We start from the raw sequence: 15,747 nt of genomic DNA on the forward strand, positions 1-15,747 counted from the left end.
CTCCCAGAGGAAGGGGCCATGCTGAGGCCTGAGCCACGGGCCAAGGCCAGGCTTGCTCAGCGTTCCACTCAGTAGAGCAGAGGGAAAAGCAACAGGTGAGGCAAGAAAGATGGCAGGATTGTCCTCTGAGGACCCTGGGCCAGCATGGCTGACCTCCCTTGTGAGGATGGAATCTGGGAGGAGGGGACCACAGCTGGGTCCAGGGCTGACTGCCCGCAGACAGTGAACTGAGGTGTGGCGAGGGAGAAGGCTGAAGGAGTGCTACCTGGGTTCCAATGACTGGCCTGCTTGGGGGCCTGATCGTAATTGGAAGGGGTGGCGTTGGGAAGAAAAGTAGCTCGATCCAGAGAGATCCAAGAGGCAGAATTTGTGGGATCTGCTGATGTCTTGGATACAGGCTAAGGAGGAGGTAAGACTCAAGGATGCCTCCCACACATTCAGCTCTAGTGACTGGGTCGATGGAGGGAACCACAGGGCAGGAGCTGTTCTCATGGGGTGGAGGATAGAGATGTTGAGTGGGGATGGGAGGCGGGGGTTGCGTTTGCAGAGCCGGTAAGTCACCCTGGGGGGAGATGCCCACTGGGTAAGCAGTTGGCTAGCATGGCTGCAGCACAGGGAAAAAATGGGGCTAGAGGTAGGGATTCCAGGGTCAGTAGCCTCTAGAGAACAACCAAAGCCACAGGAGTGGGTGAGGCAGCTGAGGAGATGCAGAGTAAGAAGAGAGGGCCAGGCCAAGGGCCCTGGGGAACACTAGAGACCAATCAGAGAAGGCAGGGCCGGACAGAAAAGAGGAATATTGGGCAACCGTGGTGGCATGGAAGCCAAAAACTGAAAGTGTATTAAGAAGCAGAGAACGCTCAGTGCTGCCAGCTGCTACAGAGCGTTGGGAGGGTCCGCGTCCACAGATTTAACAACCGGGGTAGGTGGGGTCCTGGTGTGAATTAGAGAAAGGCGCCCCTTCCTCAAGGTAGTTCGCTTCTTTCAGAAAACTGTAACACACTGATTTTATTAGAACAAAACACTTTACTGCCATCTGTGGGAAAACTGTTATAATAAAGAATAAACTCATGATGTCTTAGATGTGGTGCCTGGACACAACGCCCCGGTTATTGGCGACTGCAGTGAAAACAGTAGAATGAAATCTACCAACAAGGATGCTTTGAGCTATGGGTAGCACACTACCCAACCGAAGATGGCTTAAACAATAAGGAATTTATGATCCCACATAACAAGACCTCTTGGAAGTAGGGAAGTTCCAGAGTTGGTTCTTTCTCAATAGCTTCCTGGAGAATCAGGTTCTTGCCATCCTCTGATCGACTTTCTTCCTCAGGCTTGTCCCCTCATGATCACAAGATGGCAGCCATGGCTCCAGACATTACGTTTTTTCCACAAGAAGAAAAGGCAAAAGATGAAGATGTGTCTTCTTGTGTGTCCTTTGTTATTGGGGATAAAACCTTCCTAGAAACTTTTCAAGCACCCTCCCCACCCGTAACCATCACCACCTTCCCCTCACATCTCATTGGCCATAAATGAGTCACATGCCTCTTCCTAAACCAATCACCGTCAAGGGTAATGGCTTTACTATGGTTGGCTTGATCTCATAAGACACCTTCCCCGAGGGCTGGGGCAGGGCTCTTTTCTCGGCACAGTGCCACAGGGGAATAGAAAGGGGATGGCTGTTGGAGAAGACGACCCAATGAGTCAGCCACAGGGATGAAGTCAGACCACAGTGGGTGGAGGAGTGAGTGCAGGGTAAGGGCATGGAGACAGCAAGTATAAATGATGCTTTCTAGAACTTTGTGAAGAGAGGAGAGACCATATTAGTAGGGAGACGTGGAGGAACTTTGTTGTCCAAAACGGACTTCATGAATGGTCCCACCACTCACAAAGCCAGGCAAGTGGGAGTCATTTGGAATTCATCTCCCATCCCACCACCCCACCGCCCCACCCCAGCCCTAACCAGTCAATCCCCCAGGCCTCTTAGTTCTATCTGCTCAGGTCTCTGCAGTCCACGATCTCTATGCCAGAGTTTCCAACAGCAGCACTATCAGATCTTCGGACTGGATAATTTGGGGTGGGAGGGTGTGTCCTGTGCACTGAGGGATGTTTAGTAGCTCCTGGATGCCAGTAGCACCCTCATCCCCTCCACCCCAAGCCAGGACCATAAAAACTGGCTCCAGACAATGTCAAATGTGACCTGGGGGGCAAAAATCGGCCCTGGTTGAGAACCACGGCTCTATGCCCTGTGGAGATTCTTACAGATCTTTGAACCATTTCTGGTCAGTCTTTGCTCTCTCTACTGTCTTTTCCATTCCCTGCCCTTAACCCTGTAACCCTTGCCCATCAGTGTGTTGTAATTACCCATCTACTTGTCTCCCTCTGCTACTCAGTTGTGAGCTCTGGGAGAACAGGAACCATGTTTATCCTTTTCAGCATTGTATCTCTAGAGCCTAGCACTTTGTCTGGTACACAGATGTCTCTCCGTGTGTGTGTGTGTGTGTGTATGTATTTCTTAAATGAATGAATGAGTGAATGGATGAATGAATGACTCCTGCCCTGCTTTTCAGAGTTGGCTCCTGGACTAATGGACCAGTCTTCTAGAATGGCCCTCTGCAACCGGCCACACAGCATCCTGAGCAACTGTTCTTCACCACTTGTGATCATAGACCCTATTGCAGAATTGGGTGAGATCACTGGACCCTCACCCTCTCGAAAGCCATAAGGCTTATACAACCTGAAGCCCCACCATATGCTCCCAGAAGACTCCTGTCTCCCAAGATAAGAACTAAGAAACCACACCTCTGATCAAGGTCAGTCCGGCTTTAAGTCTTTCCGTGCTTCTTGCTTACCTCCGGAATGAAGTTCAAACTCTTCAGCTGCAGATACAGGCCCTTCCACACCCAGCCCTGCCCCGAAGAAGCCAGGCTCTCTGACAGCCGGAGACTGGTCTCTATCCCAGCTGCTCAGCACAGCTTTCCCTTCTTAGCCACTGGGCCATTCCAACGCTCCACTCAGATGACATCCCTTCCCTGCCCCAGGGTGTCCCTTCTCTGATACTCTCACAAGCGTTCAAATAACCATGGTTTCCTGATCCGCCTTTCCCCCCATGCTGGGAGCTATGGAAGGCCAGGAGTCACATGTAACTCCCTGCTATATCCTCAGAACCTGCTCTAGGGCTGTCATGTGGAGTCTCTCAATAAACATGTGCTGGACACGGTATCTCCTCACCATCCGTTCCTCATTCTCCCTGAGTTTTGCTTGGTGGCCTATATGGTTCCAGGCGGCAGCTTTAACCCCAACCCTAGCCTGACAAGGGCAGAGCGGAGACAGAATGCAAAGTCTTGGTGACCTAATTGAGGAGGTGAGTGAGCCCTCACCTGAGGTCAATCCCTCTGAAAATTTCATTTCTCTAAAGCCATTATATTTCCCTTTACTCGTTTAAATAATGTTTCCTATGATCTGCAACTCAAAGCAGCAAGAGAAAGCAAATGATTAAAGGAAAAAGTTAATAAGTGGGCACAATGTACCCCCAAACTCATTTAACCCAGCTGATACTTGCACAGTATGTATTTATTTCCTCCAGTGTTCTTGTACCTGTAAGAAAAAGAGAACTTTCTTTCCAAAGCTTACGCCCTCCCCTCCTTCTCCAGAAGCTGGTTCCATTAATTATCCCATTTTCTCTCTCGTGTCTTCGATCTATCTTTCCCTCCTCAGTGGCTTCCTCCTCCCTACCTTCCAATATTCTCAGGTCTCCAGAGCCTCTAAGCTCTCTCAGCACCTCCCAAAGCTGCAGCCCCAGCTCTTCCATCCTTTCACCTCCAGCCCTCTCCGTGGAATCGCCTGCTCACGGCCTCCAAGCAGGCGGGCACGGTGGGTATTCAGGGAAGGCTCACGACCCAGAAGAGTTGGGTAACCCCAGTCCTTGCTGCCTGTTCTGTGCGAGGTGTGGCCACCTGGCTCCAGGTGTCAGGCGTCAGAGTCTCAGGACTGGCCACCCAGGTTCTCAGGGCCCACACGGAGCTGGACACTGAGGGTGTCCTCCAGCCAGAACCTCTCCTGAAGAGAGAAGCACTCTATGTTCAAGATGCAGCTCCCTCACCCAGGAGGGTTCAGGTCATCAGCCCTGTGCCAGTCACCCCCCAGTCCTGCCAATCAGGTGGGGACGAGGCAGGGCCTCAGTCTGGGTCCCAGCATGCAGTGAAGAGACAAGGGGGCTGGAAGGCTCACTCTGGGGCCTCGGGGCCTGGGCCACGGGAACAGGCTCACAGCAGGAAATGGGAGAAGCCCTCCCGCCAGGCTGTGCTCCAGAGTTCCAGCCCACCGGCCAACAGAGGCAGAGGCCTCCATTTTGGAAACGCGATGTTTTTGTGCTCTTTGGTTTTTCTCTAAGTGTGTTCTTGCTGCTCTTGTAGATGAAGCCTGATTCCTGCAAGAGATGTCAGCCCGAAAGCTAATGCGATGCTCAGACCACAAGAAAAGGGTGTGTTTATCCAGTCCAGATCATTAAAGCAGGGTGAGGAAACAGAGGGAGGGAACCCAAAAAAATTCCAAGAGCATGGGAGACAAGGTCACAGCCAGGGGTCCAGCAGCCTCCCAGCCTGGAGAGTTTTTCCGAGGGGCTCCATGTGCATAAGTGGAACCTCTTCCCGGGCATGGTGCAGGTAACTGCCCACCCAAGCAAAGATCACCGTGGGCGAGGAGATGCCTGAGGAAGGAGGGCACAGGGTGGAGGGGCGTCCCGGAAGCAGAACAGGCTGGGTCTCCAGGCAGGCCAGACATCAAGCCTCAAAGCCCCCGCCACCCCTACCAGTCCTGCCGAAAGATACACAGTCCCACTGGGAACGTGGCACAGAGGCACACACCCCACACACGCGCCCACCCAGACATCCCCGGCACAGTCACCCCATTCAGGTGCCACAGAGATACACACACCAACGCCGCTTTGTGGTTCAAACTGTTTTATACTGAAATACACATGGGCTGATCCCCAAAAGGGTTGGGATGGGGGAGAAAGAAATGATGAAAGCGGGGTGACCGCAGGGCTCGATGTCGCCAACGCTTGGAGCACGTGCCAGTCCCTCTCTCTGTCTGCCCACCCTGGCAGGACGGTGAGGCCTGGACAGCTGGAGACACTCAGCTGAGCAGGGCAGAGGAGGCAGCCAGTCCTGGGCCCGAGAGTCCTCAGCTGAATGGCTTCACCAGCTTCATGGCGGTATAGTTCTGGAGGGAGGGGGGAGAGGCAGGGACAGGTGATGACAGCTGCCAGGGAATCGGAGCTGGGAAAGGTGGCTGATCCGCTCAACCACCTGCCTGCACCTCTCCCTCATCAGCCCCCAGGCCACACTCGGCTCAGCACTCCACCCTGCCAGCGCTCTCGCTGTCACACAAGCCCACACTCCTGCCTGGGGGCCACAGCGCCTGAATTGCTCTGGCTTCTCCCCCATCTCTCCAGGGCCCACCCCCAGGTTCTGCCCAGCTACGGAGAGGACTCTGCCCCTGGCCAGGCCAGGACCGGCCTTTTCCATCAGACAGGTGGCCTGAAGGCACGGCTGCGCTTCTCCCCACCCTCCTCCCACACTGCCCAGCGCGGGAACCTGGGGCTCGCTGGCCACCGCGCTCCCGTCCAAAACGCAGAGAGAGAGTTGGGGTGGGGGGTATAGAGGGATGACCCACAGTGCGGGCCAGCCCTAGAGATGGGTCACCCCTGATTAAGCCCTGGCTGCTGCAGGACTGGCAGGAATCTCCCCTCCCCACTCCTCCCCCCAAAACCATGAAAACACATACAACACAACACAGGGCTCCTAATTGGGACAGTATGTTCCCCAGCGCCGCCCAGGAAAGCCAACTCTGGAAACAAAGCCGCCGCTCCTTCCCTGCCAGATCGCCTCCTGCCTCCCCACACTGGCCCTGCTCCCGGCTGCCTCTAGGGCAGAGCTGGGAGGAATCAGACGGGCTGCCCTCCCTGTCCCCCTCCCAGGGGAATTTCCAAGAGGGTGGGAGATGAGGCCAACTGGGGGGGAGCCCCTCTACACCCAGGCCTCTGCCCCCCAAGGCCTGAAAGCCAGGTGATGGACGGTCACAGGCCTGGCATCCACCAGGTGACTGGGTGACTTGGCTGGAGGGAAGGAGGATACGCCCAGCTTGTAGCAAAGGCCTGCAAGCAAAAGCAGTCTGCAGCCTCAGACCCAGGCTGCCCTACAGCCCTCGCCTAGGATCTCACCCCACATGCCAGCTCTGGAGAGAGAAGGCAGGGCTGGCATTCGAAACAGGACACATCCCGAAGATCTCAAAGGAGATTGATGCTGCTGCTGGGGACTCAGGACACAGGGAAGAGGCTCTGACCAGGGCCTGCCCGCAGGGCTTTGGGGTAAGGCTGCCCCAGGGACGAGAAAGGACCACAGGCTGGAAGGGACTGGAAATCTTCTGTCCGTCTCCCAGCCAAGCAGCAGGGCCTCCTTCCCCAGGTCCCCGAGGCCTAGTCTGCAGCCCTAGTGCCTTGCAGGGGCGGGGCCCTCCCCTCAGCTCTTCAGCAGAAGGCTGGCTTGACATGCAGCCCCCCTGGGGAAGGCAAAATCGCTCCCCTATCCACAGTGCTAGTCACAGCAGGTCAGCACTGACCTATCCCAGCCCCTCCCTCACGCGACGGGAGGGCCTGGCCACGGTCACTGGGGAGCCACTGACAGAGCCAGAACCCAGCCAACAGCTCCTGACTCCACATGGAGCTGTGCTCCACACAGCAGCGATGCTCTGACCTCGATGTTCCCGAGGCAGATTCTCCTCAGCAGGCCTGGGGCTGGCCCAGGACTCTGCATTTCTTACCAGCTCCCTGGTGCTGCCGCTGCTTGCTCCTCAGCCCACCTCCTCAAGGAGCGAGGGTCCACACCAGCTCCCCTTTGCCCACGCTCCCCGGCCTGGCCTCTCAGTGAGGCGTTAGGCTGTACCCTGTGCTCCCCCTCGTCCCTGGCTTCACTGCATCTCCTCGTGGACCGACAGCTCCCAGGGGCACGGGGCCCACCAGCCTCTCCCTCACCCACACAACACGCCCTCACCTCCCGGACACACTTCGTGCGCTAATAAGGTCTTCACCTGAACCGAGGGGCGGCTGGGTGCCCTCAACATGAGAGGAGGTAAGCCTGAGGACAGGCCAGGTGAGGGCCACTGCGCCTCCCCAACTTGGCCACAGGGCTGCGTCCCAGGGGAGGAGACACAGGGGACCACAAGGGGAGTCCTGGGCCCAACCCCTGAGCCCAGGTCACTGCCAGGGCAGCTACACTCCAGGCACCACCCTTGCTCGTGCCCTTCCAGGGCCCAGCAGCTAACCTTGTACTTGTAATCCGTCTTCCTTTGCTTCAGGAGGGCCCCCCGAACCGAATGAGCTTCAGGGTCCCCCAGCCTGGACCCGCCCCTGGGCCTCAGGCACATTTGGCCAACGGGCCGTGAGTCGTCTCGCTGGGCCTCAGAACAGCCTCAGCCTGGCGCTCCAGGCAACACAGTCAGCTGAGACGAGGGCCCGGCTCGCGGCCCAGCTCACGGTCATCCCAGCTCTAGACCCTCCTTTGTCACTTAGGGTCCAAGGGCTAGCCGGGGCCTGGACGTCCAAACCAGAGCATCCTCTCTGCTGCTCCCACAGTTCATGACCTTAGGGCCTGCAGGGGATTGTTCCGTGGTTTTAACCGTCCTCCTCGTAGGAGGCGTGCTCTGCTGGTACAATGCCTTGCCAGCTACGGTGGGAGAGCGCTCTCGGGGGCCTCCTCCTCCCGGAGGATTCACGAAGCAAAGAGCTCACAGGTGAGTGATTCCCAGAGCGCACTACCCACTGTGGGACAGTGTGCTTGGCCGGCGGCCTGGTGCTGACCAAGGCTGTGGCCGGAACCCCAGACCGGGAGCTGTACACAGGGCTGCCATGCAGCCCTGAGCTGGTCCCTCTCCTCTCTGGATGTGTGTTTCTTTCCATTCAAATAAGGGTGACATGGAGTCGATCACACCATTCCTCTACTTACATACGATTTTGAATTTTTTGTATTAAAAAGTTTCCAAAATTTCAAGAATATTAAAAATCAGGTGTCAGCCTGGGGACACTGTGATCCCTTCTGAGGTTCTAGAGACACTGGGGGTGCTGCTGTGAGGATGAGGGAAGCACAGGCAGGGAAGAGAGCTCCAGAACCTCCTCCCTTGGGAGGGGCCCCTGGAGCTGGGCACAGCAGTCCCCACGCGGGTGGCCCTGGCCACTCTTCGTCAGGCATCAACTGGCTTCTTAGCAGGTGAAAGGGGCCCCAGTGTTTACTGCGCCCAGTGAGACGCTCCTTGCCCACCCCCTCCTCGCCCACACCTTGCCCCACGCCCACCCCACTGCAGCAGGCAGGACACACTTTCTCAGGTTCCCAGGTGGCACCCTCTCCAGCCCCAGGTCCTCAGCAGGTGCTATCCTCACAAGCAGAGGACCTTCCCCTCTGCTCTGCCATCTACACCTTCCCTGCCCCTCCTGACCCACTCCACACCCTCCTTCAAGAAGGTTCCCCTGCCCATGCCTGCCCAAGGGGCCTCGCCTTCTGCCAACCCCTTGATTACATAGCCCCTCAGGGGCTTGCTGAGGATGCGGTGTCTCCCCATCACGGGCAAGAACTCAGATTCCCTCACTGGGCTAAGAGCTCCCCAAGGGTCTCCTACCAGACTGGGGACTCCCCAGAGCAGGGCCTATGTCTCCCTCATCAGACCATGGACTCCCCAAAGACAGAAGCTACTTCTCTCCATCAGACACGGGGTGCACTTTGAGGACAATGACAGACTCCCCTGAGAACCAGAAGCTGCTGGAGGTCAAGGGCTGTACCTCCCACGTCAGACCAGGAGCTCCTCCAAGACAAGGGTCTGTGCCTCCCCACTCAGGCCAGCTTACCGGGAAGGAGTAGACAAAGATGCCCAAGAACAGCAGGAGAATGAAGAGAAGGATGAAGAGGATGATGGCGCACCGGAACCGCCGCCAGAGGATAAACTTCATGGTCTTGTACGGAGAGGTGAACCAGAGGAAGGAGGTGTCAGGGCGCCTGTGAGTGAGATCCCAGAGGTCAGCAGGGTACCTCCCACCAGGGCTGCTCCCTCCGGGTCCTGCTCACAAATTGCCCTGGCCCACCCGAGTCAGCCCCCCAGACCTGCCCAGCCTCCAGGCCCCCAGCCCCTGTCCACACCTGCATCGCCCTCTCCTCCCAGCCTTTGCTACAGTGTGAGCCCCGCCCATGTTGCCCTCCTCTTCTTGGTGCTGTCAAGCCCTGCACACGCTCAGGGACCCCGTGCTCAGCCACCCTGTCCAGGTCACCTTCCCTGCCACTCTCTCCTTCCTGACCCAGGACTTAGTCACAGACTAGAGATTTGGGGACTGGGCAGAGCTTAAGGGGGCTCCACGTTAGGTGAGCTACGGTCCACGAGCCCCAGAGAAGCTAAGCCACTGGGCTAGAGGCACGGGGCTCGTTCACTGGCAGGGAGTGAACCCAGAAAGCTGATTGTGTCTCATAACCAAGAACCTCAAATCCTTCCCCTAGGTCAGCCTCACAAGTCAAAGAGCGGGCAGGATTTTGTGTCTCAGTAACGGCCGTTTTCACATCTGCTTGCGTGCTGCTGGGTCTCCTGGGTCTCTCTGTCTTTCCACCCAGATCCCAGCATCCTTGGGCAGGGATGCCTCTCCCTGCTCTGCCAGCCAGCGGCACTCAGGATAGCGCTATAACAAAGTGGGCTGTCTGTGCTAAGTGTGACTTGAGCTGAGCAGGCCGTGGAAAGGGACCCAGCGAATGCAGCCCCGCTCACTCCCCCCCACCCCGCCCCGCCCCCGAACAGCCATCTTTCAGGCTCCGGTAACTGCCTTCAAGGCTTCTGCATCCACTGGATTGGGATGTAGTTCCCACCCTTAGAGGCCTGTGAGGTAGGGGAGGCAGGGACTAGGCCCCCATTTCACAGCTGGGAAAATTAAAGCTGAAAGGCCTTTTGAAAGCCACATTGACACCATAGGAGAGCCATGGAAGGCAGCTTGGTCAGGGAAAGAGCTTGGTCAGGCTCCGGGGCCAATCAGACCAGGTGTGAGAATTTCAGCTTCGCCACTTTCCTCGGAATGACCTTATTTAACTTTGCTGTGATTGTTTCCTCATCTGTAAAGCGGGGATACTAACAACGACTCAGCAGGGAAGGTTCCATGACACAACATATATATGACAGCACGCCTGGCCTACAACCAAGAGCTACCCAACAGCGCCTGCTTCTGGAACTAGCTGACGAGCCCAGCGTGTCCTGGAATGATGTCTGTCACCTGCCCCCTAACAATGTGTACCGTTGGATGAGTCACACCCCTCTCTGGGCCCTGGGGCCTCTGTGCGGCTCTACGGTGAGTGCCTCCTGAACTGTGGATACTCCTCCCCGTCCCCTTGGGCATCAGGGCTCAGGGGCTGAGCACCAACCTTGGGTCCTCGAGCTTGGGGTTCATGTTGGGCTCATCCCGGCCCTGGCCGGCCGGCCGCTCCTCATGTTCGCTCTCCGCCACAATCTCCAAAGTCATCTCCAACTTGCCCTGAGGGGACAAGGGGGACCTGATCAGAGACATAAAGGCTTGGCCCCATGGCTTGGAGAGGAGCCAGGCCAGGACAGATGTAAAGGTCACTTTATGATTTGTTTGAAAAAAAGATACAGGGTGATCTGCTCATAAAAGTACCTGCTCCTTGCAGAACACATAGCAACTACGGAAATGTATAAAAAAGGAGACTGTCACCCATACTTCTACTGTGTAGAGACAAGCACTCGTAATACTTTATTCATCAGAGCTATTTTTCTTTGCAAGTATATGAAATGTCACGCTGTGTATATATGGTTCTATAGCTTGTTTCTTTCATTTAGGAATATATTTTATTATATAATTATATACTCTTTAAAGTCTGCTTTTCATGCTGTATCTATGCTATGGTTGACCATAATTTATTTAGTAAACCAGTTATTTTGGTTCGTTTAGGTTGTTTCCAACTCTTTGTTGTTATAAATAAACCCTAAATTTTTAATTTTATGGGGTTATTTCTTTAGGAGAGATTTTAGAAGTGGGATGAAAAGTTTCAAGGGCATAAATATTGTTAAGTCTCTGGCTATATATTACTACATTGTTTCCCCAAATGGTAAAAATCATTAGCCTGCCCAACAGAGGTAAATGAGAGGGCTGTCTCTCTGCATCCTCACTAGCAATAAGTGTTTCTATTTTTTAAAAATCCTAATATAATACATAAAAAATGTTTTCACATTTTAAAGCATTCCTTTATGTAATTACTAGGGGAAATGAACCTTCTTAAATATGTAATGGCCACTGTACTGCTTTATGTATTATCTATGTAGGCCTTTTGCTCATTTTTCTTTTGAGATGTTAGTATTTCTTATTAATTGTTATAATTTGTTATACAACACGGATATTTTATTTCAAGGGCCACTTTAGGGATTGGCTGGCTCTCTGCCATTTCTAAGTACAGTTGACCCTTGAACAACACAGGTTTTAACTGCACAGGTCCACTTATACACAGATTTTTTCAATAAATATACAGTTGGTCCTCATTTGCAGGTTTCAGATCTGTAGATTAAACCAAACACAGAAGGTGGACTATGAGACTTGAGCACCCATGGATTTGGTGTCCACGCGGGCTCCTGGAACCAACCCTCTGCTGATACCAAGGAAGGACAGTAAACTCATTTACTTCCTCTGCAGAGGAAGGATGATTCTCCATGGTCCCCAGTCACACGCCTGGGCAGACCTCTGGGCAGGGAGAAGAGGACAAGGACGGTCCCTTATAGGGTTCTGCTCAAATGGGAGTGGCATGACCCCTGTCCTCCACAGGAAGCCCAGCCAGAGGGGAACCCAGGACACAGATCACTGTGAAGGCCAAGGAGCAAGTACAAATTAAACAGCGTCCACGGGAGATTAGGGCATCTTTAGATTTAGATGGGCTTTCCTGGGATACGAGCCTCGAGGAGACGAAGGCGGGGAACTGGCAGGGAAGAGGGACAGTGTCTTGGGAAACAGACAGGGAGGGCAGGATAGAGGGAGAGGAACACGTCTGTGCTCAGCGATTTCTATGGACGTGTCACTTCCACCAACCAGAGGGAACAGACTTACCGCCAGTATCTTCTTCTCACCCTCGTCCGCCACACAGGGCCACCAGCCCTTCACTGTTTTCTGTTCAAAAAGGGACACAAACCACTCCGGGTGGAAAGTGTCATCCAGCTGGTCCAAGGAACACTTCTCAGCGGTCTTGGCAGGCTTGGGCATGCGGTTGAGGTCCAGCTGCAGAGAGCCTGTGGCAGAGGAGGGTGCTTTGGCCCACGCTTTCTCAGTCACTGCCAGCCTAGGACCACCCTGGGGCTGGGCAAGTTCAGCCTCCTCAGCTTCTATCCATGGTCTTAGCCCCATGGCTCAAACTCCACTCCCCACCCACTGCCTCTCATTCCATCTGTACAGCAGCTTCCCATCCATCTATTCATGCACGCATATGCCTGCTACTGTGCCCTGACTGATTCACCCTTAACAGAACTTCCCACCTGCTCAACTGTTCATCTTACTATGCACAAATTCACTCATTCACCCATCGTCTACATCCATCAACCATCAACTTTTTAAACTGTTTTTAGTGCAGTAAAATATTTATAGATAAGATAAAATTTGTTATTTTAACCATGTTCAGATGTATACTTCAGTGGCATGAATTACATTCACAACATTTTGCAACCATCAGCACTACCTATTTCCATAACTTTTTCATTCCCCCCAAACAGCAACTCTGTATCCATTAAGTAATAACTCCCCATTCCCCTCTCCTCTCAGCCCCGCTAACCTCTAAATCTACTTTCTGTCTCTATGAAAAAGCCTATTCTAGACACTTCATATAAGTGGGATCATAAAAATTTATCCTTTTGTATCTGGCTTATTTCACTTGGCAAATTTAGTTTTCCAGATTCATCCATGTTGTAGCATGTATCAGTACTTCATACTTTTTATGGCTGAATAATATTCCATGGTATGTATATACCACATTTTGTTTATCCATTCATCTGTTGATGGACACTTGGATTGTTTCCACCTTTTGACTCTTGTGAATGATGCTGCTCTGAACACTGGTGTGCAGATGTCTTAGTCCCAGTTTTTAATTCTTTTGGGTACATAACTAGAAGTGAAATTGCTAGGTCATATGTTTAGCTTTTTGAGGAACTGCCAAACTTTTTCCCAAGCAGCTGCGCCATTTTACATGCATACCACCAATGTACAAGTGTTCCAATTTCTCCACATCCTCTCCAACACTTGTTATTTTCCATTTTTTGTTTTTGCTTTAGCTTTTTTATAGGTATAAGTGTTATCTCATTGTGGTTCATCCACCAATTTTTTCATCTGCCCACCTAGTTATCCAAGGAGCTATCTTTCTATACTGCTTCATCTACTCATCTATTTTATCCACCTTCTCCAAGAATAGTCCCATCTACTGGGTTGAGCCATATGAAAATTCTGGTATTCAACTATATTTGACGTATAAAAACAGCAATTTCATGAGGTTTCACCTAATCCAATTCCAACAACACGAAGTCAATGGGATTGGAGCATAGGTTACTGAAGGGATTAAGTGAGAGAGGTAAATCTAAAAAATATTTTCCAAGGCCAAAATGAAGAAATTCTGTAACAGGGAAGAGCCAAATCTGACCACATGTTGGATCTGTTTCTCTTACTTTAACCTTTTCTTTCCACTGCTTTTGTTCACTAAAAGGATACTGTCTATACAGAATGGCCTGCCTTGGGGAACCCTGCCCCTCTGCCTGAATGTTGAACCAAGGCGCCTTTTTCAGGGAAACATCCAGAACCTGTCCATCTGTGGATGGCTATAAGAAAGAAGAAATTAACACATCCCCTCCCCGAGGCTGGCTATTCCAGGTGATGTTTGCAAACCTTATGGCCTTTTTACTTTACTTTCTCATCTCCTCCGCCTCTTTGTGCTATAAAAGAAACTGGCATCCAAACCCCAATAAGATGGTTATTTTGAGACATTAGTCTGCAATCTTCTCAGTCTGCCAGCTTTCCGAATAAAGTCGTATTCCTTGCCTCAACACCTCATCTCTGATTCATTGGCCTGTCGTGTGGCAAGCAGAGTGAGCTTGGACTCGGTAACAAATTTGGCAAGCCAGCCAGGAGGCTTGCCGTTTTTTGGCTAGACAGCCCCGGTCAGGGAACATTGTGGCAAGGCCTAGCAGATGCCAGGACCATTTGTCCTGAGGATCTTCCCTTCAAACTTCCCTCAAGCGGTGCCAGCTACTGCAGCGCTTGGCAGTTGAAGCAAGGAAAATACCAACTTCTACGAGTCCACAGACTCAATTTTGTACGGTTAGTCTACCCAATTCAGTAACCAGTTCATTTGTTTTGGTCTTGGTCTTGTTTTGCTTTTGTGTATCCTTTTGTGTTGCGAGTCGATGAACTCGACTTTGTATGGTAAGTTGCTCCAGCGTGCACACTGGCAACATATTTCCCTCTCACTTTGGGCTTTTCCTTTACAGGATAAGCCAATTTGTTTGATTGGGGTACCCTACTGGAGGGGGAAATTGTTGTTGGACTCTACCTGATTTGGAGCCAGTTCGTTGGTTTTGTAGGGTAAGTCTACCCGATTTGGGAACTAGTTTGTTGGTTTTGCAGGTTAAGTCTACCTGATTTAGGAACTGGTTCATTGGTTTTGGTCTTGGTTTTGTGTGCACCGATGCTAGAATTTGTTTGGGCCTTTTGTGTTGGAATTTGTTTGTGTCTTTTGTGTTTTGGTGTTATCAAACTTATAAAAAATGGAAATACTCCATCTATCCTGAAGGAGAGCCCTTTGGGGTGTATATTAGATAAATGGGCAAAACATAGCCATGAGCCTATGACTAAGAAAGACATGATACACTATTGTAATAGGGTGTGGACCCAATATATGTTAGGATCAGAAGAATGATGGTCCCTGAATGGCTCACTCAATTATTATATGATCTCGCAGTTAGAAGTGTTTTGCAAAAGAGCAGGCTGCACCAGCAGTTTCTCCAACTGCTCCCCCCCCACATGCCGCCAACATATTCACCGCCTCCTGTTTCCCCTACCCATGGGGATCAAATAGAAGCTTCTATGATAACCCCCAAGGCACAGGGACCTGGTTTAGTATCACCATCTAAGACCCAACAGGACACCCAACTTGGACCAGGGGCCACTTCTACAGCAGGGCAGTTTCCCTTGTGCTGACATCCTGTAAGAGGCCAGGGGACTCCCCTGGACTTGAGGCATCCGATTCTAATTTCCCCACAGGAGCCCCAGATAACTTAGACAGTGGAGAACAAGTTGATTGACTACCTTCCCTATTTATCTTAAGAGGCTTGTAAATGTTAAACAAAGGGGAAACAAAGGCATCCTAGGAAAAACTTGACTGTATCTTTGAGATGTGAGTGTCCTATCTGGTCTTCTCAGGAACGCTCATCTCTGCCATCTTTTTGAAATGCAAACTTTGAGAAAAGGGCAAAGTAATTTAGAAATTGACTTGTCAAGGATAAATTAAAAAACTAAGTGTTTTTTCTGTAAAAATTCAGCCATCTAGACAAGTGAACTTGATTTGTTCCATCTGCCAGAAACCTAAATTTAATCCAACCTCTTTTTGTAAACTGATGGGTTTTATGTTGTTGTACGTGACTCAGGGCTGAAATTTTGAAATGAGAACTATGGTGTCTCTGTTTGTTTGTGTC

At 52.1% G+C, this 15,747-nt stretch overlaps 1 protein-coding gene across 28 annotated transcripts in view; it reads right to left on the reverse strand.

Annotated features, from left to right (window-relative positions):
* Nucleotides 1-4,947: 4,947 nt before the first annotated feature.
* Nucleotides 4,948-15,747, reverse strand: part of DYSF (dysferlin) — a 222,195-nt gene continuing 211,395 nt past the window's right edge. For all 28 annotated transcript variants that reach the window (XM_073791260.1, XM_033838318.2, XM_033838329.2 and 25 more), the window contains 4 exons: nucleotides 12,128-12,306; nucleotides 10,440-10,549; nucleotides 8,894-9,041; nucleotides 4,948-5,220 (listed from right to left, as the gene is read on the reverse strand). In XM_073791260.1, the coding sequence (XP_073647361.1) occupies nucleotides 5,182-5,220; nucleotides 8,894-9,041; nucleotides 10,440-10,549; nucleotides 12,128-12,306 (476 nt within the window). In that variant the 3' untranslated portion in view covers nucleotides 4,948-5,181. The remainder of the gene's footprint in view (nucleotides 5,221-8,893; nucleotides 9,042-10,439; nucleotides 10,550-12,127; nucleotides 12,307-15,747) is intronic.

The sequence above is a fragment of the Tursiops truncatus genome, chromosome 14, assembly GCF_011762595.2.
Source record: "Tursiops truncatus isolate mTurTru1 chromosome 14, mTurTru1.mat.Y, whole genome shotgun sequence".
Taxonomy (NCBI): domain Eukaryota; kingdom Metazoa; phylum Chordata; class Mammalia; order Artiodactyla; family Delphinidae; genus Tursiops; species Tursiops truncatus.